Here is a 27,971-nt window from a genome sequence, read left to right on the forward strand (position 1 = left end):
ATTTAACTTTTAAGATATGTAATTTTTAAAAAAAGTTTCCGATATAAAAATATGGACTGCAAATTTTTCGGGGTCAATCAGGGTAGTTTTTTAACAGAGTGGCAACCCTGATTTTGTATATTTATATTTATTAAGCTGTATATAATTAATATTTATCTAAAAATATAAAAAAAAGATTTTTTCACATTATAAATAACGTTACTAATTATGACTATAAAGTGCTTTTAACACAGACAATCCCCACAGCTTTTTTTTACAAATTAAAAATATGTTAATATACGTGAGCGATAGAAGAGAATGCTACAAAATCGAGGAAGCTCAGGAAATAACCATAGACGATTCGAGCGAAGACCCTCATGCTACATACGATGACTTCCTCAAAGAACTGAAAAGCGTTAGTTTGCTATTCAAAAGTTTTTGTGAAATCTGGTATTTTTCGTGTGAACTTTATTATTTATGTTGTTAACTTTTGTACACCGCCTGTGGTCAATAAATATTTTGTTAAATATTTAATAAAGTATTTTAACTACGATGACTTTCTCAAAGAGTTAAAAACCCTTGGATCTTTATTTGGATAGTAATATTTAATTTTATATTTTTACCTGGTTCATTTTTTACAGACCTTCCACATAGACGAAAAAAACCAATCCTTTGTCATTGCCACCACGGGAAGAAACATAATTACCAATGAAAGTTTCGGTTAGTTTCTAAATGCTTGGACAGTTTTCCATAAACAAAAAATAATGTGGATGCCTAAAAGCAAGAGTTGAAATTTTCTCATTTTTTTGTGCTCACTAAGCTTTTTTTATGTTTAGTTTATCATTATTATTCGCGAGAAACTAAATTTTAGTTTAGTTGTATGCAGTTCTGAAATGTAACTGGTCAATTTAATTAAAAAAAAAAGAGTTTTTAGATGTTTTTACATTAAGCATAATTAAGTTGAAAATTACATTAATACTGGTAAATCGTTCTAGTAAAACATCTGAAAAATGTTCAACTCAAATTCTTACATTTTTTCCAATGCTTCTCCTAACTATACAAAATTCACAGCACGCCTTGTAAAGGAGAAAGACACGGTGTTATTATTAACTGACATCCACCAGCAATTGGACAAGCCGGTGAAGGAATATGTGGACTACGTGCCCCACTACGACACCATAGTCAAGAGCGGCATGTACGAGTACTACGCATCCGAGGGACACATCAACCCCCTGCGTTAGTTTCGAAATGAGCCATTTTGTTCAATGAAAAATTGTACAGATAAAATCATTATTGTAGTGGTTTATATTAGCTATGTACGAAAAGAGATATTTTTGTGGAATAAAAATTTCGTCGAGTATTTTGTTTCTATTATATATGTACATATTATATGGTTTTATATTATATATCTACATTATATGTATATATACATATATAAAACCTTGATTAAAATTTAAATTTGAACAATGTTTTAAAAACTTTTATTCTTTTTGATTTTAAAGTTTGTTTCTCTTAATTAAATTACTAGATGATTGTGTTTTTACTTAATATTTTATTTTTCAGCTTACGCTTTCGCCGAGTTAATAGATAACTCGTTGGCTGCTACAAAAAACAACAAGGGAGAAAGATTAATTCATATCCATGTGGTTAGTTATTAAATTAAAGAAATAACTTGTACACACGTAAGATGACTGATCTTACTGAAAAACTGATAAAAATTAAACTTTTGCTTTTAACATTATCATGTACATTAAGTCATTAAATGAATTCAAATGAATTTCGTGTCTATATAAAACGAACTTATTTACCACTCAATCAATTGACAGTACTACGACGACAAGCATAAGAACCACACGATAGAAGTTCTTGATAATGGAAAGGGAATGAGCGCTAAGCAACTGAACAACTGGGCAATCTACAGACTGTCCAAGTTCAACAGGGAAGAAAGAGACCTGCCAAAGTTTGTTAAATTGTGATATAACAACAGTGTTTAATTGAAATTAGACCTGCCAAAGTTTGTTCACGTTTTTGGTATACAAAGAAATTAACTAGAAAAGATACATGCCCACGTTTGTAATATTACTAATAAAACAATAGTCAAAAAGAAACCTGTCAAATTTTGAAATATCAATAATCAAAAAATAATCACAAAGAGACCTGTCAAAATATGTTAAAATTACCGTCAATAGTTTTTAATTAAAAATACCTGTCAAATTTTTTAAATTAAAATGCAGTTTCACAGGATATTTGATTAAAAATTTGCTCGAATTTTGTTTAAATACGTCAAATTAAAAAAATAACCTCAAAATGTTTTTTAATCTAAAAGGAAATTTACTGAAATTTGTACACTATAAATGGAATTAACATGATAAACATTAAAAAATTATGTATGAACAACTATTAACGTAAAAGTTTTGTACAAGTACCAATATGTTCAGCTCGCACGTGAACATCAAGGCGGAGCAGCCGACGTCTGGGTACGAGACGTCTTCGAGGAAGGGGAAAACCCGAAGCAGCCACCGCGGAGACAAGGACGAGCGGGAGAGGGCGCAGTTCAAGGCGGAGCAGAAGTGCCTGAACAGCGACATCTCGTGGTTCGGCGTGGGAGGCAAGCAGGCCGTTTTCTTTATTGGAAACACCACCAGGGTTAGCGTTATTTCTAATTGTGTACTGTTTATTGTTTATATGCCTGTTTAGATTTATGTTCGCTTAGGTTATTCAATGTTTTTATAACTGTTTTGTACGCTTACAGCAAATTGGCAAAAGTAAGTTATATTCTTTATTAAAATAAGCCTATCGATTTATCATTAAAGTTAGTTTTTATAAGCAACATTTTCCTGACTATAAGATTTATTAATCAAATTTGCTTGTGTTTAGATCGATAAACGTTTTGATATTTATCTAGTTATTATTGATATTGATAAAAGTCTTAAGCAAAAAATAATAAAACAGGTAATTACGAAAATTGCCCCATCAAAAGACGTGCACGAGTTCAGAATGAGCTCAGAAGAGTTCAAAAGAAAAGAAAGAGAAAACAAAGACATTTTCACGGGTCACATTGTTAACAGAAAAGTAAGCTTAATTTGAAAATTTAACGAGATAAGATACTGTTTCGTCAAGCTTAACAGTGTTTTCTTAAATCCAGCAAAAAGTGTTTTCTATATCTCTTGTATTAGAAATTAAAATCCAAATGCTTAACTCCAAAACATCTTGTTTTCTCACCTTAATTTTTTTTTTCCTGAGATAAAGAACAGTTCTGACTGATTAACGATACATATGAGGATATGATATTGTAAAGTTCTGTTCTCAAAATCCATTCCCAGCAGACAAAAAGAATCCTCCCATAAGTCATAAGTCAATATTTGTAATTAGAATATAGGTTTAACTTTTTCTTATTAAACCAAACAAATGAAAGTACTGATACTCTAAGCTTAATTAAACAGACTTTAAGCTGACTTATTTTCTTATAACTATTTTTCTCCCACCCAACAGACGAAACTTTTTAATTTTTTCGGACAAAGGAAAATAATCATACCCTAAGCTTACTAAAACATCTTTTTGATTTTAATCACTTTTTCTCCTCCCAACAGACAAAAGACTCCTCCCACCTTCCCCCCGAAGAGAAGTTCACGCGGATGATGATCGAAGATGAGGACGAGATGAAGTCGTTCACCAGGATCGTCATCACAGACGTCAAGCCGGAACACATCAAGTTCTTGAAAGACAACTTCATGGGATGGGTCAAGCAGCTCGCGTTAGTTTTTATGTTATTAAAAGAAAATTTGATTTGAAGCTATTTAGTTTCAAATAACATGGTGATTTTTATATTTATCTATCGATTTTATATTTTCAATGGGTGAAGAAACCTGCGTAAGTTTATTCAAATGATTATGTATAATTACCTGTGCAATAAGTTTAAGTTGTGGTTAAAAGTTGGTTACAAGATCTTAAAGTTTTTGTTAACCATTGAATTTTTTATAAGTAATGGTCAAACAGTTCACAGTTGACCTTATTGGATTTGGTCGATTGTGATTATTAATAAAAATTATATGTAAATATCGTGATTGGTTTGGAGAAACAGCTGGCAATGGTCGCTCAAATCAATAAGTTAAAAAAAAAACGTTTTACTAGTTTGGTAGATTGAATGAAGAAAATGGTTTTAGTTGTTTGGTTGAATGACTTTTGTTAATAAATTAGTTGCTTGTTCATAGATGATTAAAAGCAAGCGTTTTAAATTGCACAGATAAATTAAACAAAAATCATATTTATGTTTACAACTGATAATAGTTAGAATTTCCCAAATCAACAAATTTTATGGAAGATATGTTTCCCCCTGTGTTAAAATTATCAGATATCCATGAGCTTTATACATTAGATTGATTGACGTTTATATTTGCTCAAACAAAGCTACATTTATAAATTAACTTGCATGACAATGTAAAATTTGTTATCAAAAGTAGAAACATAAATCGTTAGCACTCAAAAAATTGTCATAAAAACTGCCAACTGTTGATCAAAAAAGAATTTGGAACTTGGAAGGAAAAGAAACGCAGACAATTTGTAAATTAGCAGCACTAATCTACAAGTTGCTTGTGTTACTTTGATCACAATTACACACAAAAAAAAACATCAAAACTTGGAACGACTCTGACATGCTTATGAGGAAAACGTTTACGTAAAACTTCACATTAAAGTGTGAAACGCAATCAGTATAAAAACTCAAGCTGTATTTATTTCAGCAAACAACTTAACAAATTTATTTTCAAACAGGCACATATACCACTACTATATACACGGAAGCGATGGCAACACCGTGCTGACTTCAAAAAGGGCGAACCCAGATCAGTTGGACGTGAAAATAAGGGTTAGTACTGAATTTTTTTTGTAAAATATCTATTTTTAATGTTTGCTGTGTTGGTTTGATGATATTTACAAGTTGTTAATATCATTTCAACAGCAGCTTTGGACAAATCAATAAAAACAAGTCTTGGAGATTTTTGTACTTTTTTTTGTTTCTTCTTAGAAGCATTATAATTAATTATTATGTTCCTTCAAAAGTCTCTAAAACTAATTAGTTAAACTTAATGAAGCTATCGCAAGAAAAAAACTATTCCAAATTAATATCAATAATCAAAAGTTATAACAATTTATCTGAAAATAACATAAAAAAATATATAAACAGTATAAAATCATAACAGGTATCCTTATGGGAGCACGGGATTGAAACGAAGTCTAAGCTGTTGTCGGAAGTGACCGATGATTTGCAGTCGAGGTACATCAGGTCGTCCAGCGAGTTCGACTTTGAATTCAAGTTCATTTCCCACGACAGGCAACATCAGTGCAACGGTATCATCAGGTGAGTATTTATTTTTGTTGTGGTTTTGATGTTTACAATTCTTGAGTTTTCCAATTTGTGTACACCAGGGTCCGATTGTAATCTAAAGGGATTTTCCTTAGTATTTGCTTAGTCGGAATTTTTAAAATATAATTTTATTTATTTTATACCCTTATCCCTTACAAAACATATTGAAAATTTATCAAAAAAAATTAATAGTTATAAAATTTTATATAAAAATTTTCAGATATCACCCGTTCCTCTACGACAGCGAAACGAACCCTCAGCTGGACTACGTAAACCGTTAGTTTTAATTAAATAATGTTTATTTTTAACTGTATTTTATAAGTGAGCAGTAGAAACTCTGTTAAGAACGTTTAAACTTTTAAAATTAATAATCGATTTACAAACATGTTTGTGTTCAAAACTACTTAATATCTCATCTAATATAACTAAAAAACTTGTAAGATAAAATATTTTATATCAAAAATTTTAAAAATTTTTTAGCCGTTTTTAAAGTAAGTACAAATTTTTGATCAAAGTACCTAGCAAAGTGTTATGTCTTTCGTATCAAAATCTTTACTTTAAAATTGCATTTAAAACAATAATACATTGAAATTTACCAACAATTTAATTGAACAGACGGTAATGAAGAAGATGATTCGAACACCACGGTAGCAAGAAATGCGAGATCGATATTTGAATGTTTCTGGAACGGACGATTGATTCCATACACCTATCTTGATACGTTTGTATTATTTGATATGTTTTTTTGTTACAATTTAGTTTGGTATTTCGCTACTTTGGAAGATTAATTCCATACACTTACTTAGAAACGTTTGTATTTTTAATGTGTATTATTAAATTTAATTTCATACGCATATCGATACGTTTATAATAGTTGATATGTTCATTTATTTGGAGTTAGTTCGAAATTTTGTTCTTTAGAAATATCTTGATTCGTACAAAATTTATAACTTTCAAGTCTTTTATACTTGCCATGAAACGTTTCTTATTTGATTCAATGCAATATGTTTTAATGTATATTGATTTTAACATTCTCTATTTATCAAAGTAGTTTTGAAATCAAGATTATTTTTAAAGCTTAATAATTAAAAAGTGTGAAAAAAAACCTGTCTTATAGAGGTCTTAGTGTTTTTTAAGGAAAGTTAATTGTGTGAGTCAGTACTTTTTTAAAGTTACAAAACTCGATAATTTTTCTAATTGTTTCAATGCTTTAACATATATTCAAATAACTAAATGGAAATATACATATATATAAAACTCGTATGGAAAGCGGCAAAATATAACCAACAATGAAACATTTTTTATGATAAATAATTATAAACTACCAATTTTTTTTATGTACAGTTTCGACTGGTGCAAGCCGAGACAGCGTTTCTGCCACACTGCGTACCAGAACCTAACGATGGAGGTTTACAACAGAATAACCGGAATCATATTCACCAGCGACATGTTCAAGGTATGACGTCACAATGAGTTTTGTATGACATCACAACGTAGTTGATTAATCGAAAAATCTGAATCATGATGTATTTATGACGACAAAATGAGTTTGGATTTTATTCGTCAGTCACTCAAAATTAATTAAAATCATCTAATTTTCAGTATTCATTGAGTTCAAAAAAAAGTATCTGAGCTTATCAAACCTCAAATTTAGCTTCAGTTATAAATCATTTAACCTCAACGATGTTATTCGCCGCTAGAACTTAAATAAAACTAATTACTAATAATGTACTCAATTTATCCAAACTTTTTAATCAAATATTGTTATCAATATTTAGACGTTCAAAAGGGCAGATTTAATTTCAATTGAAACTTTATAATTGTAATCAAACAAAAAGTACTCAATTAATTCAAACGAACCACTTATGAGTTTATTTGAGACTAGAACCTTAATAAAACTAACAATGTACTCAATCCAATACTTAGGTGTCCACCAACAAGCTGACTTTCGTTGATTTGGACTCGAAGGTCCGCGAGTCGAACGGCAACTTCTACAGGCAGGTCATGGGTGACGTGGACAAGACAAACAAAATCGAAAAAAGTTTTCTTGAGTGGCTCAAAATTTGCAATGAACGCTACGATAAACAGGTTTGTTTTGATGTACTTTGTATAAACAGGTTTGTTTTCAGATAAATTAATGAGTATTTGAAGGTTTTGAAAATAGCTAAGTTTGATTAGCCCTGTATATGAGATACGATAAGCAAGTTCATTGATAAAAAAATTAAAAAAAAGTTTTGAAAGTTAAATATCATATTAGCGCTACGATAAACAATTTTGTATTCAGACGTGATGTGCTTGAAAGATTGCGTTTTGTTTGAGTTACTTAAAATTTTGTTTGGTTATACGCTAAGACAAACATGCCCGTTAAAAAATACTTGAATAAAAGTGTGGGTAAACTTTCTAATAATTACAACTGCTTTGTTATAAAAAATATTCAAGTATAGTGTAGTGTAGAAAACTGATAGAGTTACATTAGTATCAGTTGAAGATTTTGTTTGTTTGTAGAAATAGAAAAGTTTGTTTAAAAATCTGTTAATATATCGTTTGAGGTTAAAGATGTCAGTTAATTAAAATCATTTTTTGGTACTAAGTATAAAACAGCTTATCTATTCCCATAAAATGTTTCAAACAACAATCAATTAATAAAACACAGTGCTTTGTTATAAGAAATACATTAATTTTGTTTGAATCTATATATACTTTTAAAGTTTTAGAACTGTAAAATTTGCTTACAACTTTTTACAATCAAAACGTTACTGTTTTATCGATTTTATTCTAGAAAGCAAACCTAGTCTGTTTTTATCCCACAAATCGATAAAATGTAACTTTTTTAGTTAAGAAATTAGTTCCCACATGATTTCTAGATTTGTAAAAGTATTTCCATGAAACAGACACACAAATATTGTTTTCATTGAAACAAAAGAAATATTTTTGAGCGAAATTAGTTTGGAAGTGTTGACACTTTTCTTGCTTGAAGCTTTTTCACACTTGAGTAATACATACTGAATCATTCAAAGTTATTTATACTTTTTAGAAATGAGAGTTGTAAACAAAATTTGTACTTAGTCGGCCTATTTAAAGTAGTTACAAGTATAAAGTTTGTTTGTTTATAAAGTATAAAGTTTGTTTGTTAATCTTGCACAAACATAAATATATGATAAATGTTTTAAACTATTAAATATTTGTTTGTAGCAAATGTGACCAAACATTTGAATTTCTAAAGTAATAGATAGCTTGAGCTTATTTAACAGATAAAAACAAAACCTTATAAGTCAATGATAAACTTTTATGTTTTAAGAAAAAATAAAGTAACAATGTCATGGTGACTTAGAAATTTCTTATACGTTTTATATAAACTAAAAGTTTTTAACGATATAAATTATATAGAAAAAACTTCTACACAATTTTTAATTTTTTTTCACACAAAATTTATTCACGGATTTTTACTACAGCTCATTAATCACGTATCATTAAAATGTACAAAAAAATATTTACAAAATAAAATAAAATTAACTTTTTTTGTACAGATCATGTTCATGGGTTTTGATAAGATAGCAACGAGAACAATAAACGGAAAAAGTACTAAATGTTCGTTTTTCAGAAAAATAAAAGTTTCCGAAAAACACGAGTTTGAAATTGGACAAAAGGTATTATTTTAATAAAGCAATTAAAATCTTACAATAAAAAATAATAGAAATAAGTTCTTAACAAGTAACCTTGAAATAAATCAAAGATTAAACTTTTTTTCTTGTTTTTCACAAATCTATGGTTTTAGTAAACACAAGTTTAAAGCTGTTCAGTAGGTATTTTTCAGTCTTTTTTTAAATTAATTTAAAGTTCAATTGAAAATTAAACTTGCGTAACACAAAAGTTTTGTTTCATCAATTTTCTCTTTGAAAAATCTTCTTGTACTGTCGAAAACATTGAAGCGAAAATCCAAACGCTTACAAACTATGTTCAAGTATTTGTTTCATTTATGACGCATGATTTTTATGACGTCACAACAGGTGCGGACGACGCGAACCAACCCGATAGTCATCGGAAAAGTGGTCAGCTTTTTCATGGAAGGCCAGGAGAAGAGTGAGAGGTACGGAACGAAGGGTTTCGTCGAAATCATGCAGGTTTGTTGATTGAACATTATATTTTTTGTTTATCTTTGTTGTAATTGTAAGGAGATTAGTCAAAATTATACCGATACTTAGTATTTGTTTATAAACCCCATTATTGTAACGTTTTTATTTGTAAAATTTATTTGCCAAATTTACTTAAATTGTAAAAGCAACGAGACAATTGTCAGCATTATTCAAAAAAAAGTTTTTGTTTGCAGTAGGTGCAAACGTATGTGTTACATAAGTATTTATATTTATAAAGCATGTGATTTAAATCAGTTGAAAAATAAGCATAAATCATTGTGCAGCTATGAGTAACAGACAAAAGAGCTTTAATATTTTGTGTTGCAATAAATAAGTGTTGCGTTCTTGTTATAAAACCTAAAGTAAGAACTTAACTCAAAATATAAACATTGACTTTAAAACGCATGCTAACCTTTTATTAAGAACACAAACGGTGTTCTATAGAAACATTAATTATGACGTAACAAACACAGGAACCGGCCAGCATATACGGGCAGGTGAAATTGTACAGTCTGAACAAGATCGACAAGAACTGTTCGAGCGGGGAGATCGCCAAGTACGTCAAGAAGGAGGAGGACAGGCTGCCCCACAGGTTGAAGGTCACGTGGCCCGAGGGTCACCAGATAGTGGACGGCAAGATATCCCAGGATCCCGTTCACATCGGTTGGTTGTTAAAATTATTTTTTGTAATTTTTTTTATTAAGACTTATTGGCAAGATATCACAGGAGCCCAGTCAGTTTTGCACTTTATAAACAGTTTATAAAGTGAAACTGCTTTGTCGAAAGTTTTTTTTTGAAGTGTTTTCTTAGCTTGTTGAATTACAGTTGAACATTTGTTACACCTGATTGCCAAATGTGTTGTGAACACGGAGGTTAATAATTTATTATTTTAGTGAAAAACAATTATATTGTTTCTCTCTAAAATAATAAATTATTAATTTGCAATTCCCCTGCGGATAGATTACTCTGTTCAATTTTGTTTCAATCTCAATATTTAAATTACACAGAGGTTTTAAGAATTACAAAAAAATCGTTTTGTAAGTAATGCTTCCCAAAAATTTCTAACTAACGAAGTTTTCAAACAAGTTTATGAACTCAACAATAGCAATGTTATTAGCAACGACCAATCAAAAGTTCAAATCGATATTATTTCTTAACCAATTAAATTAACCAACAGGAGCGATGCACATCAAGATCCTGAACAGATTAAACCAACCGGTAGACAAGCTGCCTGGCGCGGCGATCGGTAAGAAGAAGCTGAAAGTCAAGCAGGAACTAGTGCAGGTATTTTTTCATGTTTTTAATATTATTTGTACTGTGTGGGTAGGTGAGTTTGAAAATTTTCTGGTGTTTGATTAATTTTGTTAATACTCTATGGTGCAGGTTAGCGAAAGGCGTGTTTATATTTGTTAACTATTTGCTCGATATTTCCTGGTTAAAGAAAATAGTTAGGTTTATACACTAACTTGTTTAATATTGTTTTTTGTTATATGAACAGATTGGTAAGGTACATACTTAGTTTTATTCATTGTGTAAATATTATTAGTATTGTATAAATTAGTGAATAATAAAAGGAGAAGTGTTATTTACAACTTCCAAGTTTAAATACATATATATATATATATGTATATGTCAGTATTCTTTAATATTTATTTTTTGTGCAGATAAATGATAAGGGAAAGAGAAATGTGATAACAAGTTACGAGTGTGGAAAGGGAAAATCATACGACTTCTATTTTAAAAGAAACGGTTTGTTGTTATTTGCAAATTAGTTGATTCAAAAATAGTCTTATGTTGTATACTACTCAAAAACTACGACCCTCCAAAAAAAATAGTCTTACGCTGTAAATTTTTTCCCCAAAGCTTCAATGTTACCAATATGTTTTTACGAGCTTCTAAAGCTTGTATTATTGCTGTTAATGGTTAACATGTAGAGTATAATCAAAAACCACGACTGTTCAAAAAACATGTATATTATTGCAGTGCATAAGTTTTAGTTATAAATTATTTTATAGCTTCTAATTTAAAATAAAAAGGTAAGTTTCTCAATCCTGTGTAAAAAATAAGTAAATTCAACGTGTATCTTGAAACGTTTAACAGCAAAAGACAAAGGTGGCGGTTACTTCTTCAAAAGGAACGGTTTGTTTTAAGCTTTCTGTAAAGGAAACTGTTGTAAAAATGCTTGTACGATCGTTGCTTTTGAGCAAAGACACATTAAATTTTCACAATAATTGGTTTCAAGTAATTAAACAGTTGGACAAACTGTTCAAAAAAAACAGCTTACAAAAAAAAAACGTTTTATTCTACTCAAGTGCTTGTTAATATTTGAGATTGGTTTTCATAAGAAAAAAAGTAAACTGTTCAAAATTATACAAATAATTGTAAAATTATTCTTTCAAAGTTATACAGTCCTTTGTTATATATTTTAAAATCTTTATTTTACTGAGTTCTGAAAACTTCAGTGCAAAACAAACTAAACGTGGTATTTTAAAACAAATTTCTTATAATCTTGAAATTTATTGTATGGTGTCAACAGTGTAAAATTTTTTAAATAAAATGTTTGCATGTTTTCAAAACTCACTTTAAATTACATTTGATCAACACCTTGCTTGAGAGATAAATTTATATTAACATAATTACAGATTTATTGTAAAATTTATTTATAAATGGTTTATTTTTTTCTATGACTTTTATTAGTCTAAAATTTATTACTTGTTGTTTTCTCAACATGTTGTTAAATCAAATATTTGTACGTTATAAAAAGTGATGTGGAAATAAAATGTAAATAAAATTTAAACAAGTGTTTATTTAAACTACTATACAAATATACTCTAACTTTTGTAAAAATATACTTTATTAAATGTTAACTATTTTTTATAGTTATTAAAGTTATTATTATTTTTTGTAAAGTATACATTGTTAAGTTTAAATGAATTTTGTAAATCGTAGAAATGTGAAGTTTTATTGTAAATTGTGTTGCTAGTCAGTAAGCTTTACAAAGTACAAGTTATTTTCAGCAACCTTAACTAAAATAAGTTACACAAGTTTCAAAAATCTTATTATAAATTTGTGAAATTGTAAACAGAAATGTTTTATAATTCCCGAAGTTCTCTCTAGCTGTGGTTGTAACCAACTTGGTGCAACAAACAGTTCATCACTGAACAGTTTTAATATATATATATACTTTTAAAATGTTTCATTAACTACGTTATAAAACTTACAAGTTATTTACAAATCATCACTAAACGATTATCCAATCACAGACGCAGCGAGGGACCCGGGTAATTACGAGATCGTGTTGCAAGTAACAAGGGAAGACGGCAACGAACAATTGGAAGAAACTCAACTTCCTAAACTCGTTATCAAGTTCTCCATTGATGCTCCTGGTGATGACCCTCATAAGTTTGTGTATTTTTTATTTTTCAGATGTAATGATTATTCTGAAGACTTATGTTTTTTTAAATATTTTTATCAAGTTCTCAATTGACACTCTTGGTGATGACCCTCATAGGTTTGTGTGAGTATTTTGAATATTTCGATATCTACTGTATTAAAGGTTGAGTGAAGTTTGAAATTATTGAAATTTTCACTTAGAGCCATTTATTCAATGCAACCTCGAAAAGCCACCTAAAATTGATACACCTTGGTGGTTCAGCAACTTTTTTACTAACAAAATTTTATTTCAAAGCCAACTTTTTGTATCGCTTGTGCAAAAAGTACAAATTTGCATGATGCATCTCGGTAGTCCTAGTTTGGCAAGTTGTTTACCAACAAACTATAATCTACACAACTTGGTGATATTTTTTGTACATACACCACTGATAAATTTTAATTCTATTTGACCCAGAAAACTAATCTAAAAGTGCCTGATATGGTGGTTTTAGTTTGGAAACCTTTAAACTAACAAATTATTACTTCATACTTTTTGTACCTCTCGTTATGCAGCCAACTATTTCCGACCAGGTTCACGTTCGGAATGCTGTCCAACCTGAGGATGGGAACTCCGTTCGACCTGAGGTTGAACATGATCGCCAGCAACGGGCAGCCCGCCAGGATACCGAGCGAGTGGAGGAAAATAAAACCTAAAATTTCCGCAAAGTAATACTTTTTTCAATTCTAATTGTTTTTTATTTGTAACTAAACTATTCGATTAACATTTTTTTAGTATCAAATTAAGTTAGTAATCTAAATATGAACTTTTTTCTTTTTATAACCAAGCAAAAGAAATAAAACCACATATTAGTAGTTTTTAATCATTCAAAAAACCAATTGTTTAATAATTACCAATACAACTAGTTTTAAACAAAATTCATCTTTGTAACAAACGTTTGTATTGCTTTTATTTAAATTTGATCAAACCAAGTTACAAAATGTTCCAGCCAACCTAACAATGCTTTCTTTTCTTCTTGTTTCTCAATACAATTAGGTCTGATCAAGAGAATTATATGAACAGAAAATTGGAATTCGAGAACACAGACGACGTTGATGTAAGGTCTTCCTCGATCGTCATAAAGGGCCTCGTTGCAAAGGGAGAAACGCATAGCATCTTTGGAACTGTCAGTACTTGTTTTTTATTAAATTTCCATGTTTACCTTTTCGAATAAACGGGATACATAAACGGGAACATTTTTCTTTTTTAGGCTATCAATTACCCTACGTGTTTGATTTTACACTTGTTTATTCTAACATTTGTACACACTTAATGACAAAAAAAAAAGATTTTTATTTAAATTTTTTTTGTGTCATATATTGATTTTTGAAACTTGAATGATATTTTTTCAGAATTTCAACTTGAAAGTAGCTATAGCGAACTTGGACGCGCAAACAATCGCCACGAGAATAATGCCCGGCGAGCCTACGAAGATTGGATTGCTGGCCATGAACGCGAGAACCTTCAATAAAGTGCAAACTGGTAAGTATTAAAACAAATTAAAAATAAAAATCACTGCAAAACTCGAACAGTCTTACGATAAACATACGTTGAATGAATTAAAACATGTTTTTAAAATAGTTGATCATTTTGACTGCTACAGCAACAATGTCTGATTAATGTTGAGTTTGTTTTGTTTGATGTTAAGAATATATTTCATATAACACAACCGTAAGAGTTTTAATTTTATTTGAAAATTTAATACATACAACAAATGAAAATTAATAGTTTAATTCTTCAGGCGAGGTTTCCAACAAACTTGAGTACAACAGATTATTGGAAATGAAGCTCTGTTTGCTGGACTGCTACAACAACGTTACTCACAGGGATAACCTCGAAGCTACGTGCGATGTTGGTTGTTTATACAAAACATAAATTTTTGCAACAATTAATCACCTTAAACTTACACCAGTAGATGTCATTTTTTTAACGAATAGTTACGATGTCTGTTATGTTTAATTTTTTGAAAGATAAATTTATAACATTTTTGAACCAAACATCATTTAATCTCCTTGTAAAGATGTGAGTTTGAGAACAGCAAATGTTCGGTTTAAAACTAAGACTATAATACTAACAAGGTTTTAAGCAACAGATTATCAAAACAAAACAATGTTTTACTGCTAAGATTTTCTAGAGATTGTCAATTGATAATCTTATTCTTATTCAAACAGAATAGTGTAAAAAGTACTTTTTCGTACCTTGGGAACCTTTCACTGATCAATTTAAAAAAATATCAAGTACTGTAACAAAAACGAATAACTAACAAAATTTTCAGTTCACGACGGACTACTACAGGTGGTCGGTGGACGGAGAAAACTGCGATTTCAGCGAGAGCGGCGGCAGCGGCACCTTGCGGATGAAATTGAAGAAGAAGAAAGACAAGGAAGAGGGAAGTGGCAAGGGGAGCAGCAAGGAATTGAAGGGGAGGGTCTACATCGAAGACAACAATCAGGTTTGTTGAGTTTTGTGAGAAGTTATGTATACTTTGTTATGCTAACATGCAATTAAAAGTATAGATTTTCTCTGAGGTTGTTATAGGAGTATATGAAGTGCATGTAAACTTAAAAAGTGTTTTTGTTAACATTTGTGATTTGTTTTATTTACATTGAGTCAGACCAGTCTGACAACATTTTTTATATCTCACCCCAGTAAATATTCAAGTCCGATAAATATTTTTTTCAGATCAAGTTTCTGTATCTGAACTTGAAATTTGAAGCAAGCTCCAGGGTCCAGCACATTGTAGTCAAACACAACAGAGATGGCAAAGAAGTTTCCATTAAAAGTTTGTACACAATTTTTAACATTATTTCCATGTTAAAGCAATTGACCTGCTGAATCGTTTGTTTGTTAGACTTTAAAATTTGATCACTTTCTAAGTCAAGCTCAATCAATAGGAAATTAATCAGTTTGTTTTACTGCCTAAATGGATGTTCAAACTTAAATACAAAAAAGAAAGAGTAAACTGCATGCTGACTTTTTTAACACAATTATTTTAACTTATGCGACTACATATGAAAAGCACTAGTTTTCATATGTGTTGAAGTTTAAACACGTAAACCAAATAAAAAGCATTCCAACTCTTTCTCACCAAAGCATTTAAACCTATACCATAACAGACGGTGGGACCATCAAATGTCCAGCTGGTAGCATGTTATCGGGACTTCGAGTTATCGGAATCGACGAGGGTAAAAGAGAACTTCCCTGCGGAAAGAAAATCGGCAATTCCTTGAACGTTTGTACTTATATTGTTAAAATTTAATTGTATAGTTTTAAACTTTTTTGTATAGAAGTGTAAATGACTGCAGCTACTTGCTATTATTAATTGTTGTGATTTTACGTCAATGATTCAGTTGTAAACTGTTTAAAAAGACTAAATTAAATTGAATTTCAAATTGTTTTATAGCAAGCTATGAATGCTAGTGTAGATCGGTTAACATAATACTCAGTTTAAAAAGTATTTCATTTGAGAGCTGAAAGTTTTCTTATAAAGTTAACAGTGTTTGTTTGGTTTGATTGAAAACAATCTTGGTTGAATTCACAGGTTAACTGGAGCGCGGGAAACCAAAACATGGAGTTGTTCAGACAGGGGAAACTACCCGACGTGAAAGTTCCGAAGCAGGTCTCCGAAGTGAAGCACTGCCAGGTTTCCTTGCACGGAACCAACAAGGCTATCAATTTCAACTTTGACGTCAAGTTGGTCTTTTAATGTTTTTATGTATTAAGTAAAAGTTATCAAATATTGTTTTTTGAAAACATGAATTAATTGAAATTATGAGAACTTATTGAAAAATAAAATTCACCCAAAAAATTTGAACTAACTTAAAAAAAGTTACTTTCAGATATTTTTTTTTCATTTAAGCTCGATCTCTGATATAAAATAAAGTTTTATTATTATATATTAAACAATTAATTATTAATTTCCATATCACAGACCCACAGCCGGTCCGCTGGCGGCCATCAAGGTCCACCACGGCATCAAGCAGTGCGAGCTGGGCCAGGTGTGCTGGGAACCAATCAGCGTGGAGCTGCAGGATCGCCATGGCAACCAGGTGAGGGCGTGCGAGGTGGACATGCAAGCGGTCATACTGGAGGGAAGAGAGGGAATCGACTACAGCGGCATGAGGAAGTCTTTGAGTGTTGGTTTTTTTCTCTAATAATTGCCAAAAAGTTTTGTGTGTTTATATTCAAACTTAAGTTTAGTTGAGAGCATTTAACAGAAAAATATTGTTTCTATTAATATAGGAAAAGGTTATGACTTTTACAAGCCTGATGTTACAAAAATACTTATTTCTACTTTTTTGTTTAACTTGATAAAACTATATAAATAAACGTATATTTATATATCTACCAACAGAAGGACGGCAAGATCACGTTCAAAGGGTTGGCGTTCCTGCAAGGCGAAGTTGGAAACGTGCAGATGGAAGCTTGCTACCCGTTCGTGGGCGGCAGGGACAATCTGGTCGACAAGTTCACCGTGAAACTGGCTAGTGGGCAACCCTGCAGCGTCAGGGTCATCGGGTGGAACGACAATGGGCAGGTATAAAAAAATTAAAGTAGAATAATTAGTTAGAGTACAAAAAAATGTGTATATAAAATAACAAATCAATCATAGTATAAAATGAGTTAAGTTAAACTAAAGCTTATAAAACTTTTTTTTGTAATTAAATATAAGTTAGATATGTTTTTTTTTTGATTAATCTTCTTTGTTTAAATAATTTAGTAATTAAATTGACGTTTATAAACAGGTAGACTGTTTTAGCTTCTTAAAATTACAAAAAATAAGTAGGATATTTTAAATGCAAAGTAAATATTTACACAATGTTACAAATGATAAATTGGAAAGATATCAAGTGATTAATCATTAACTTTGATGCTGAAAATTCGTGAAAACGCTCAATACCAAACGATTGTTGCTGAATTAGCTGAACAAATCTACAATAAGCTCAATTGGCTGAACGCATTATTACGTCACAATCGTTGCTTTTTCTCTTTCTATCTCAATGAAATCGATTAGATATTCGTCAATGCGTGCGTAGATTAATTTACGCTTAATACTGCTTACGAAGTAATCGTAAAATTGTCTTAAAAGCTTACCTAGCTTAAACTAACACACAACAAAGAAACATGAATTATTAAAGTAACAAAAGTAGTAATCTTGTAAAAATAAACCCATTTAAACCTAGTATTTTTCTTTTTACTTCAAATAGTCAATCTTTTGTTTAAATTAGAAAATGTAAATAAAATTTATGTTTTATTATGATGTTGAAAGTATTAACTGGTCAACAATTTTGAAATCATATAAAAACGGTTTGACTTCAGATCAGCTCAGTAAACATAATTTAACGTAAAATTTAAAACTTCTTTTATTTCAATGGTTAAATTTTCCATTACCAAACAAAAACCAAGCAGTAATTTATTGATATGTACAACTGAAAGTTAAATAATTATATTAAACTAAAATTAAACAAATTATATAAATTAAATATTTATAATAAATCTGCCAATCAGACACCGGGCGACGAATTCCTCACCATCGAATCGGGACGCAGGATGACCGAGCCAATCAGAATTCAGCTGTACGACGCGTGGGGAAACCCCTGCATGAACAAGGGGGTCACCGTCAGGTTGGGGACAGACCCCATGCTGAAGCTCACCCCGGCTGCCATGGAAACCAAAACCGATGGCAACGGGGTGGCGACGTTTCAGCTGTTCACCGTTTCCGCTAAATGGTTTGTTTGAATAAACTTTGTAGTTAGTAATTTAATGTTTATTTTGAGGTATCTAAATGGTTTGTTTTGTTTAAATATGTTTACTTTATCTATGATTAAAACTGTATAACAATTTATTTTTAATTCGGTACCTATCATCTGTTTAACCCAACTACATATGCAACATATTTTTTGTAATATATTTGTACTTGCTGATAATTTTACATGACTACTGTTGTTTTTACTAATAAATATTACTTTACCTCTTTTTTTGTCAATTCAGAAGAGCTTCTTTAAATCATGCAAAGTTAAAGAGTTTATTCAGTAATCTTATTTTGCCTATTTTTAACCGATACACACATACTTAAATTAAAAGCTTACTATTTAATTTTTCAACTAATAAATATTATCAACACAGCGGAAGATACAAGATATATCCGAACGCATTGTACGACCGACAAACCATAGCGGGCGACGATCTTCCGGTTATTGTCAATCCGAACTGCAGCATTGCCACTAAAATTGTCGTCACGACCAACAATGACCAGTACGTCGTCAGGAAAGAACTGGAAGGTTTGAATTAAACTTTTTCAAACTGCAAAACATTTTATTTTTAACAATTTTTGGTCAATGTTACGATTCTTAGTTAAATGGGCTATATGATAATTATAGATTGCCCACAAATTTATATTGTAAACCCTTACAATTTATATTATCATATGAAATGTTTTTAACATTAAAATTTACAGGTATAGGCTGTAAAATGATTATAAAAGCTCCACAGACTTGAGTTATATACTATTATCAGAACTAGATATAATTTTACAATATTCTCAACATTAAAACTCGCAGGTATAGAAGTATCGTTGCTAAGCGACGAAGACACCCGCGTCAACAACAAGACCTTCGTTGCTATGTGGCTTTGGCCTGGTGATGACGAAAATTATAAACAAAAGAAAGTATGTTATAGTTGTTACTCAAATTAGATCTATTAACAGTAAAAAAATAGCATGAAAATCAGTAACTATCAACAAAACTTTAAATTACTAAAAAATAAATTACACAAAACAATTTAAATATATTAATGCAAAGGTTTGGTTTCAAAACATAGTTTAAGAATCAAAGTAGAACTTTTCTAAATTTAAATGTCTTAGAAATTTAAACGTTATAAATAACTTCTGTCAGCAAGTAGCAAAATTTCAAAAGGTATACAATTAGTGCCTTATTTTAACCAACACTCGAACAGACAACGAAACACGTGAAGGAATGCGACAACGGTCTGGTCAACTTCAACGATTTCATCGCACCGACAACAGCGGGTAGTTACACTGCTGTGTTCTGCATGCTGAGCAAGTACAACCAGAGAACACCCGATCTTCTGAGCAAGTACATCCACTTCAAACTCATTCCCGGTGAGTTTTGATTTAAGTAGTGTTTATTTAATTTTGTCAGTTAGCTGGCACATAAAAGTTTTTTTCTAGGTTTTTACAGTTTTCAGTTTTGCTTATTTTTCTTTGTGCTAAATTCGTGAGGTTTTAATTAAAATCGATCTTGTCAAGGTTTTTTTGTTTACCAAATTTAAAAATAAAACTTTCAAAGGCTTGATAGATCGTAACAGGTTTAATTAAAAACCAAAGTGATGGTTGTTAAATTTATATATAAGTATATGTAGTACTATATATAAAAATTTATGTTATGATATCACAGACAAACCGTACTCTCTGCATCCAGCAGTCAAACCGGGAACTCTGACGGTTTCGAATTCCGAAGACGTCGATCTTCGCACGATCGTCAAAGATCTGACCATAAAAGTCACCGTTAGTTTGAATCATAGTTAAAATAAACGAAAACTTCTTTTTTATTAGGTACATATACAATTAGTTTCTGTTTTCTGACTCTTCGTTTGAGCACCTAAAAATTCTCCAAAGGAAAAACTTGATGCCCCTGTATTTTTAATCATAGCCATAAATGTATCAGATTTACCGCAACAAACAAATTCTAACAGGACTCATTGCAGTAAAAGTATCAGATTTATCACAAAAAATTTAAATAACTAACTCGCAAATTCCAACAGGACTTCCACGAAAACACTACAGAATTGAGAGACGAAAACGGCAACGAGATAGAAGCCGTGGTGGGCGTGCAGATAATGCCGTCCGAGGAACAAGACCAGGAGAACAAGCGGAACGGGGACAGCATCGACTTGACAAAAGAGTTTGATTTCCTGCCCAAGTTCGACGGGGTCGACGGGCAAGAAATTGAGTTTCCGATGCGTTCGAACGGACTGTCCGATCCTCAGGTTTGTTAATTATTTTGAATTAAAAATAAATTATTTGAAAATATCTTATGCACAGCTGTTTTATTTGTTAAATTAAAAAAAATGTTTATGCGTTTGCAGATCCACTTTGTATGTATTGAAATTAATAAAACGGTTAACTCTCTTAAAATGTGTTTTTAGTCAAACTATAATCAAATTTTAACATGTTAACCAACAGACCTTGGTTATGCAAGCGAACCAGTCGAGTCCCGACGGAATGCAGTTTCAACTGATGTTCTCGCTAAACAACTGCCCTCAGTATAACGTTAAACCATACAGCGTTGAATTCAGATTCTTTAATGGTTTGTTTTTTAGTCTATATTAAAAACATTTAAATTTTTGAGAGAATGTTCTACTGATTTTTTAAAAATAAAGCTTATTATAAACGTAGACGGTTGGTTGGTCGAAATTTGTTTTAAAACCATACCAAGCTCCGTTTCGATTTTTCAACGTTTCATTTAACCTTAACATTAAGGTATTTTATTACTACGTTCTCGTTGATTCTTCATTTTTGTTAAGAATTATCAGTAAAATTAGTTTTATAGTTTTTTTGTCAAGTAGAAACGTTTTATTCGTTAGCTCTTTAAAATTATTTTCACACAAATTTAAACAGTCTATCGATAAAAATAATTAAAATTATACCTTATTTCTAGACGCGGAGGAGCTTCTTTATTTTTCGTTCAAAGTTTTTAATATAACTAACATTATGTTTTATTTTGCTGTCAAGTAGAAGTGTTGCTTAATTGCTCTTTAAAATTTACCCTAACAAACTTATATCATGTGTATATATATTTTCCTTAAATTTTATGTATGTATCTGATTCCTGTAGACGCGGAGAAGCTTTAAATAAAACATTGAACCCGCGGAGATGCAAGCGGACCATTTAAATAAAATGGTATCATTTATTGATTAGAATTTAAAATGGTCCCATTTATTGGAATTTAATGTTATCAAACCTCCCACAGATGCGGAAAAGCAGGCGGAGATCAAGAAGATAGCGAAGGATCGGGACGAACTTAAGGAGAAAATCCTGTCGTTCAGGACGAACCACGGCAGACTGAAGGACGAGATGACTGAGTTCGAAAGGCTGAAGGGAAAAACCAAGAAGAAGAAAAGCCAGGTTTTACATTATTTCAAAAATTTTGATACCTTAAGGTTTATATTAGCTTCATCAGGGCTCGGTTAACAAATTAAGATCAGCAAAATTAAATTAAAATATGTATATGAAAAACCAGGTTCGAAGATTTTTTTGCTAAATAATAATCTGAATAGTCAAAAAAGTTTTAAAAAGTTAGCATAAAAAACAGTTTCATGCTAAAAAAAGCTTCCAAGATTTTCGGATTTTTAACGAATTAAAAAGTTATATGAAATATGAGTATGTGAACTTAAGTTTGAAGTACTAAAACTGAATTTTTTTCTGAATTAATTTTTTTTCATTTATTTAGTTCCAAATACAACTTATAGGTTACTACCTTAAATATACTATCTTCAATAAAGCAGTGTATTGTATCTCGTACAATGATTAAGAACTTATGATAAATTATGGGGCTTCAGATACTTGAAAACTACAATAGTTTACTAGTAAAGAAACTAACACCAAAAGTATAATTCAGATAATGGAGAAACTGGGGATGCACCACTTTCCCCAGGACGTTGCCACGGAGATACGCGAAACCAGGGAGGAGCTGGCTGAGGTGGCCAACGTTTCGCTGAGAAAATGCGAAACCCCGAACTATACCGAAAACGACGGAGACGTGCTCGGAAAAGTGATTTGATTTGTTTTTGAAATCAATTTAGATATTTTAGATTCGGAAAGACTGAGATAGCTTAGGAAGATAAAGTATATAGTGATAAGTATAAATAATAATTTAGTCATTAGATACATAAAAATTTGTTTTTTGAAAGAATGAGTTTTTCTGAGATCTATTTAGACATCAAAGATAATCTTGCGTCACTGCTATACCAACAGCTTTTAAAAACTTATAAGTGTGTATATTTGCACAGTTTCGCCCAATTAAATAATTTTACTTGGCAGATCTGCCACCTGGTGAAAATAGAGGACGATCGAGCTTGCCGGCTTATTTCGTGGCACATGGCCGGAGATATGGACTGTATTGTCACTAGGACCATAGATAAAGTTTGTTTGAAAATTAAGAACGTGTTCTTATAATTTACACATATCTAAAACTTGTTCGGAAACCTGTCTATATAATTAATTTTAGCATATTTAATTTGGTTTGAATAGTTTTTAAAACGTTCACTTAATTTTATATTGAAATTAAGATTGCAAACTGGAGTAAGCAAAGCTGTTTTTGCATTATGAAATACTGTTGTAATATTTAAGACGTTATTCAATGCGTTAGTAATGAATTTATTTCTTTACACGTTTAAACACCTACAATTTTAATGAAAAGTCGAAGGAGGTGTGCCGGAAGTTCCACAACAACAAGATGGTGATCCCGCTGGAGAACATCAGGAAGAAGAAGGACTTGTGGGACAAGCAGCTGCCCAGGACGGACAACAATTTCCACAGGGCCGAACCCAAGTACGCCAGAAGTTTCCTGACGTTCGAACATTACGAAGAAGAAATGAAGAATGGTGAGTTTGGTTTGAGTTAGATTTTTAATCTATCCAAATCTTGTTTTTTTTTAAGTTTCTTCGGAGCTGATCATTAGTCATAAGGATAGTTGCCGATTAGGACAAAATTTCTCAATTGTTACGTTATTAAAAACATAACAATTGATGAAACATAATTTTTACAATAGGTGAAAAAGATGAAACTTATGGCAATTATGTATAGTTTGTTATTTGAGAGTTAGAAAGAGAAATGTTTTGTAAAGTTTTCTAAGAATTTTTCACTAGAAAAAGTAATATCATACACAGAAAAGGAAATTACTTCATTGACTAGTCATTTGTGATATAAACGGATATAACTTTTTAAGATTATTAACGTTGATTTTTACGGCTCGAAAACATTAAGAAGAAAAACTTATAGGTTGAAAAAATTAAAATATAAAATTATTTATTACATTAGAGAAAAAGAAGAAAGAAATTTTAAACATTAAACAGAAAAATTGATAAGACTAAACAAATTTTTAGAGTTAAACTAATAATTAAAATATTTAAGTTACAAATAACATAGTGGATTGGAGCTTAAAAAAGCAGAAAAAAAGTATTACAACAAACTTTAACCATTTTTACGAGATAAAATCTATACAATTTTTTTCTCGATAAATCAATTAACGATTGATATGCTAAGCTATATAGTGCGTCAGTTGTATAAGTAAGATTTATTAAAAACACGCAAGCAAGAAAAAATGTTAATAAAATCAATGAAACAAGTCAGATAATTAGATTAAAGTGACAAAGATAAAGTAAACTTACCTTCAAACAATTACTGATTTCTACAAATATGAGGTTAAACAATCGAAAAAAAATCTATAAAATATTATTAGTTATGTTGTTTCTCAAATATTTTTTTTAGTCTAAAGCGTTACAACAAGAATAAGTTTTCCATACTTTTAAAATACATCAATATTTTATAATAACAATAATGTAAAATTAACAAAAGTATTTCAGTTTTAAAATGTAAAAAAAAAAACATGATATGCAGTTCAAAAGAAAAATGTTAATTTATTTTTCTTCAATTTTGCGGAATAAAACAATCATGACACAGTAACCACAAAGTTATTCCCAAAGTAATTGATTACTGCACACAATGATAGCTAGAGGTCATAAACTTGATTTAGTATTAAAATGTTCGATAGTATATGCGCTACAAAGGTTTTCTTTAACAGCTTGTATTTCGATTCAAAAAACGATAAAAAAATATACAAGTGTATCTTATAGTTTTATTGTTGGTTTTGTTACTCAGTTTTTAATTACAATAATAATAAAAAAGTTTTGATGAAATTTTAATCAAATCAAAATCAAAAAAATTTAGTAAAAAAAGTTTTAAAGTCTTATGCAGTTATACATAATAAGATAATAATAACTAAAGGTCATAAATTTGATTTTTTTTAAAAGGTCGAAAATACATACGCTACAAAAGTTTTCTTCAACAGCTTGTTTTTCGATTTAAAAAACAATAGAAAAACTATATAAATGCTTTTATTGTTGGTTTTGTTACTAAGTTTCTAATTACAACAATAAAATAAAAAGTTTTGGTAAATTTTCAAAAACTATAACGAAAAAAACGAAAAGTTTAACAAAAATAAACTCTTTAAAACTTTAATTTACATGATTAAAGATATTTGTGATACTAAATATAAAAACTGCAAGTTAAAAGCCGAGTTAGTGAAAATTTAAAACTAACCATTGGTCATCATAGCATAGAAGAATTGAAGTATTCAAAAAAACTTTGAATAACTGTAACCTTATGAAAGCAGATAAATATTGTTATCATAGAGTTTTGCGCAATTTGCAAGAAATAGTATTTTATCTTCTACAATTTCGTCGCCTGACCGATGTATTCTAACTTGAATAATATAAAAAAAAAGAAACAAAAAAAATACAGTTTTACCGAAAACATCCGTTTGTAGAAATATTGCAAAAATATTTTAACTTCCTTCGAAACAGTTAATTTGGATTGGTAGTGGAATTCTTTATTAAAATTTATTTTATTGAAAATACTACAGTATTAAAAATGTTCACGTATGGCAGTTGAATTTTAGTAACTTGATATACAATAGTTGTTTTAACAGTCTTTTTTTTATTGTGATGAAATGGTTCAAAATAATTTTATCATTAATCATTGATTTGAAAATTCACGACTCATACAACAAAAATCATGGTAGAAAACTTGAGGACGATAATAATAATCAAATAACATCGTCCATATTGTTAAAGAGTTTTTATAATACTAATTTAACGTAGTGTTTGGAAATTAATTGTAAAGTTATATCACTAAATGTGAAAATATTAATGTTAAAAAGAGTAGCAATAAACTAAATTTATATTAATATATTTCAAAGATTGTTAGTATAAAGATTATTATTTTAACTCAGATGAAAATGTACACGTTAATTAAAGAAAAACAAAAACTTAAAAAAATTAGCAAAAATTTTGAATACTCTGCGCAAATACCCTAACTATGTTGATAGTAAATGGAGAATAAAACTTTACACTATGTTATTCAAGTTACTAATTAAAAATATTATGCATATTTTTTAGTATTCAAGATGTTCTTGGGAGACACAGTCATCTGCAGGGATTTGGACAGCGCTAACGAATACAGAAAACAGGTAAGTAGCTATTGTTATAATTTTACAAATGCTACAAAGTTGCACATAACACACATCTTAATAGTTTTATTTTCTTAAATGATCATCACTGTTTCACTTAAAATCAAAAAAAAATCTAATGTCAATTTTTTAATAATTTGAGTTAATATTTCCGATTTAAAAATGCATATTTTAAAAACTCAAAAAGGTTTTTTCAAGCGTTTTATAACAAACTATAATTTAATTATCAAGGTAATCAAATACGCGGTTTGTCCGACAATCTTAACACTAGACGGCCATCGGATCAAATCGTCAGGAAAATTCGGAGGAAAACAAAATCAGCTTCCAGATAAGCTGAGATGCGTTTTCGGTCAGCCTGAGTCGTCTCATATTAAAAAGCTTAAACTCAAAATAGGTGAGTTATTTGAATTTGATACTTTTGCAAAAAATGCATCTCAGTTTGAATTTATTGAATAATGAATCTTTTTTCCTTTGAATTCTCTAGTTTTATTTGAATCATAAATGAGAGTTTACGTTTCCAACTACGCTGGGTTCTACGGTTTCATAAATTCTTGATCATTCGATCTTTTCGTTCATTGACGCAATAAAATCACTGATTTTAAAATAATATAATTTTAATTGTAATATTTATCAGAACTCCTGCAACAATACGAAGAGGAGAAGTCGAAGATGAACGCGCAGAACGAGATAGTCAAGGAGAAGCTGCAGGACATGATATCGAAGGGGTGCAATCCTCAGGACACTGCGGGGTACAAAGCGCAGAAGAAGTTACACGACGACATGACCCAGTTGTTAGGTGAGATTGCAGCGAAAACTAGATGTTTCTGGTTTATTTTTTACTAGTTTTTGAAGACTAAAGCAATTCAAGTGAAGTTTAAAGCCTTCAACTATTAATCAACTAAAGTAAAACATAATTAACACCTTCATATATTATAAAAAGTTAAATGGTTTGGAACCATTTTTGTTTTTATATAGTCAAATTTTCAAAAACTGTTTTCAGTTTTCAAAATCAAAAGAAGCAGACTACCTTCAGTCCATCATTTTTATTTCACATATTATAAATAAAGTTTTATGTCCGTTCAGGATAGTAAATTTATTTAAAGCGTTTAAAGATACTATTTTTTCTAACAAAGTGGCAACCCGGAAATATGTTACGTCTACACACTTAGTATGTTGATTAATATTACAATCTCCGCATGTTCTATTAATAATATATAGTTACACTAAATTTGTACCCTTAAAAGAAAAGAAATTCCAACGATACTGTACAGGTAGTAAAAGAGTAATTATAATATTTAAAAGTGTGTATTTCCAAAAAACCACAGAGAAAAAGATGCGAGAGTTGCGGCGGGAGAACGGATCTACTGAGAAGAAGACGAGCAAGAGGACTTCCGTCGAAGCTGGACTCGATCTGAACAACATAACAGCGTCTAAGACGAGAAGGAGGACCACGAGAAACAAGTGACACAAAACGAGACACAACTCCATGCAAGTTCCCAGGCTGGTGACGGCCGCATAACAGTTGGTTTTATAGTACGTGTGTTTTAATATGACTCCTGTTTGGTTCTTTTTAGCGCAAGAAGATGATAGTTCTAGATATGAAAGGTGCCTGTTGAAACAAGAGTTCAATTTTCAATGCTGTTTTATATGTAATTTTTTTTCCCCACGATTAGACTGAATGCTTGTAGGTTATTATTTGAATCTGTCTCTTTAGTTGTTTGCTATTTATTGTTTTTGCCGGTTTGTTTTTTGTACTTTTTACCAATTGTTCATTTAATAAGCTTCTTTCTTTTAATGAA

General features: G+C 30.3%; 1 protein-coding gene across 1 annotated transcript; it reads left to right on the plus strand.

Annotated features, from left to right (window-relative positions):
- The first annotated feature begins 268 nt into the window (after nucleotides 1-268).
- On the plus strand, nucleotides 269-27,971 carry LOC145849759 (structural maintenance of chromosomes flexible hinge domain-containing protein 1-like). The gene is made up of 46 exons (XM_082954807.1): nucleotides 269-394; nucleotides 621-699; nucleotides 1,051-1,215; nucleotides 1,543-1,625; nucleotides 1,806-1,939; nucleotides 2,418-2,625; nucleotides 2,932-3,051; nucleotides 3,570-3,733; nucleotides 4,750-4,843; nucleotides 5,178-5,335; nucleotides 5,562-5,617; nucleotides 5,957-6,062; nucleotides 6,686-6,797; nucleotides 7,268-7,429; nucleotides 8,869-8,988; nucleotides 9,349-9,462; nucleotides 9,948-10,137; nucleotides 10,652-10,758; nucleotides 11,139-11,223; nucleotides 11,575-11,613; nucleotides 12,738-12,876; nucleotides 13,438-13,572; nucleotides 13,928-14,030; nucleotides 14,257-14,386; nucleotides 14,646-14,755; nucleotides 15,180-15,356; nucleotides 15,587-15,686; nucleotides 16,021-16,136; nucleotides 16,446-16,597; nucleotides 16,836-17,040; nucleotides 17,259-17,441; nucleotides 18,413-18,633; nucleotides 19,031-19,185; nucleotides 19,465-19,571; nucleotides 19,859-20,024; nucleotides 20,320-20,429; nucleotides 20,687-20,911; nucleotides 21,108-21,231; nucleotides 21,895-22,049; nucleotides 22,543-22,695; nucleotides 22,965-23,066; nucleotides 23,344-23,527; nucleotides 26,102-26,172; nucleotides 26,404-26,566; nucleotides 26,807-26,968; nucleotides 27,498-27,971. Exons 1-46 carry the CDS (start codon nucleotides 269-271, stop codon nucleotides 27,635-27,637), a joined length of 6,210 nt encoding a protein of 2,069 aa, XP_082810933.1. The 3' UTR covers nucleotides 27,638-27,971.

The sequence above is a fragment of the Thalia democratica genome, chromosome 2, assembly GCF_965202585.1.
Source record: "Thalia democratica chromosome 2, ktThaDemo2.hap1.1, whole genome shotgun sequence".
In the NCBI taxonomy this organism is placed as follows: Eukaryota; Metazoa; Chordata; class Thaliacea; order Salpida; family Salpidae; genus Thalia; species Thalia democratica.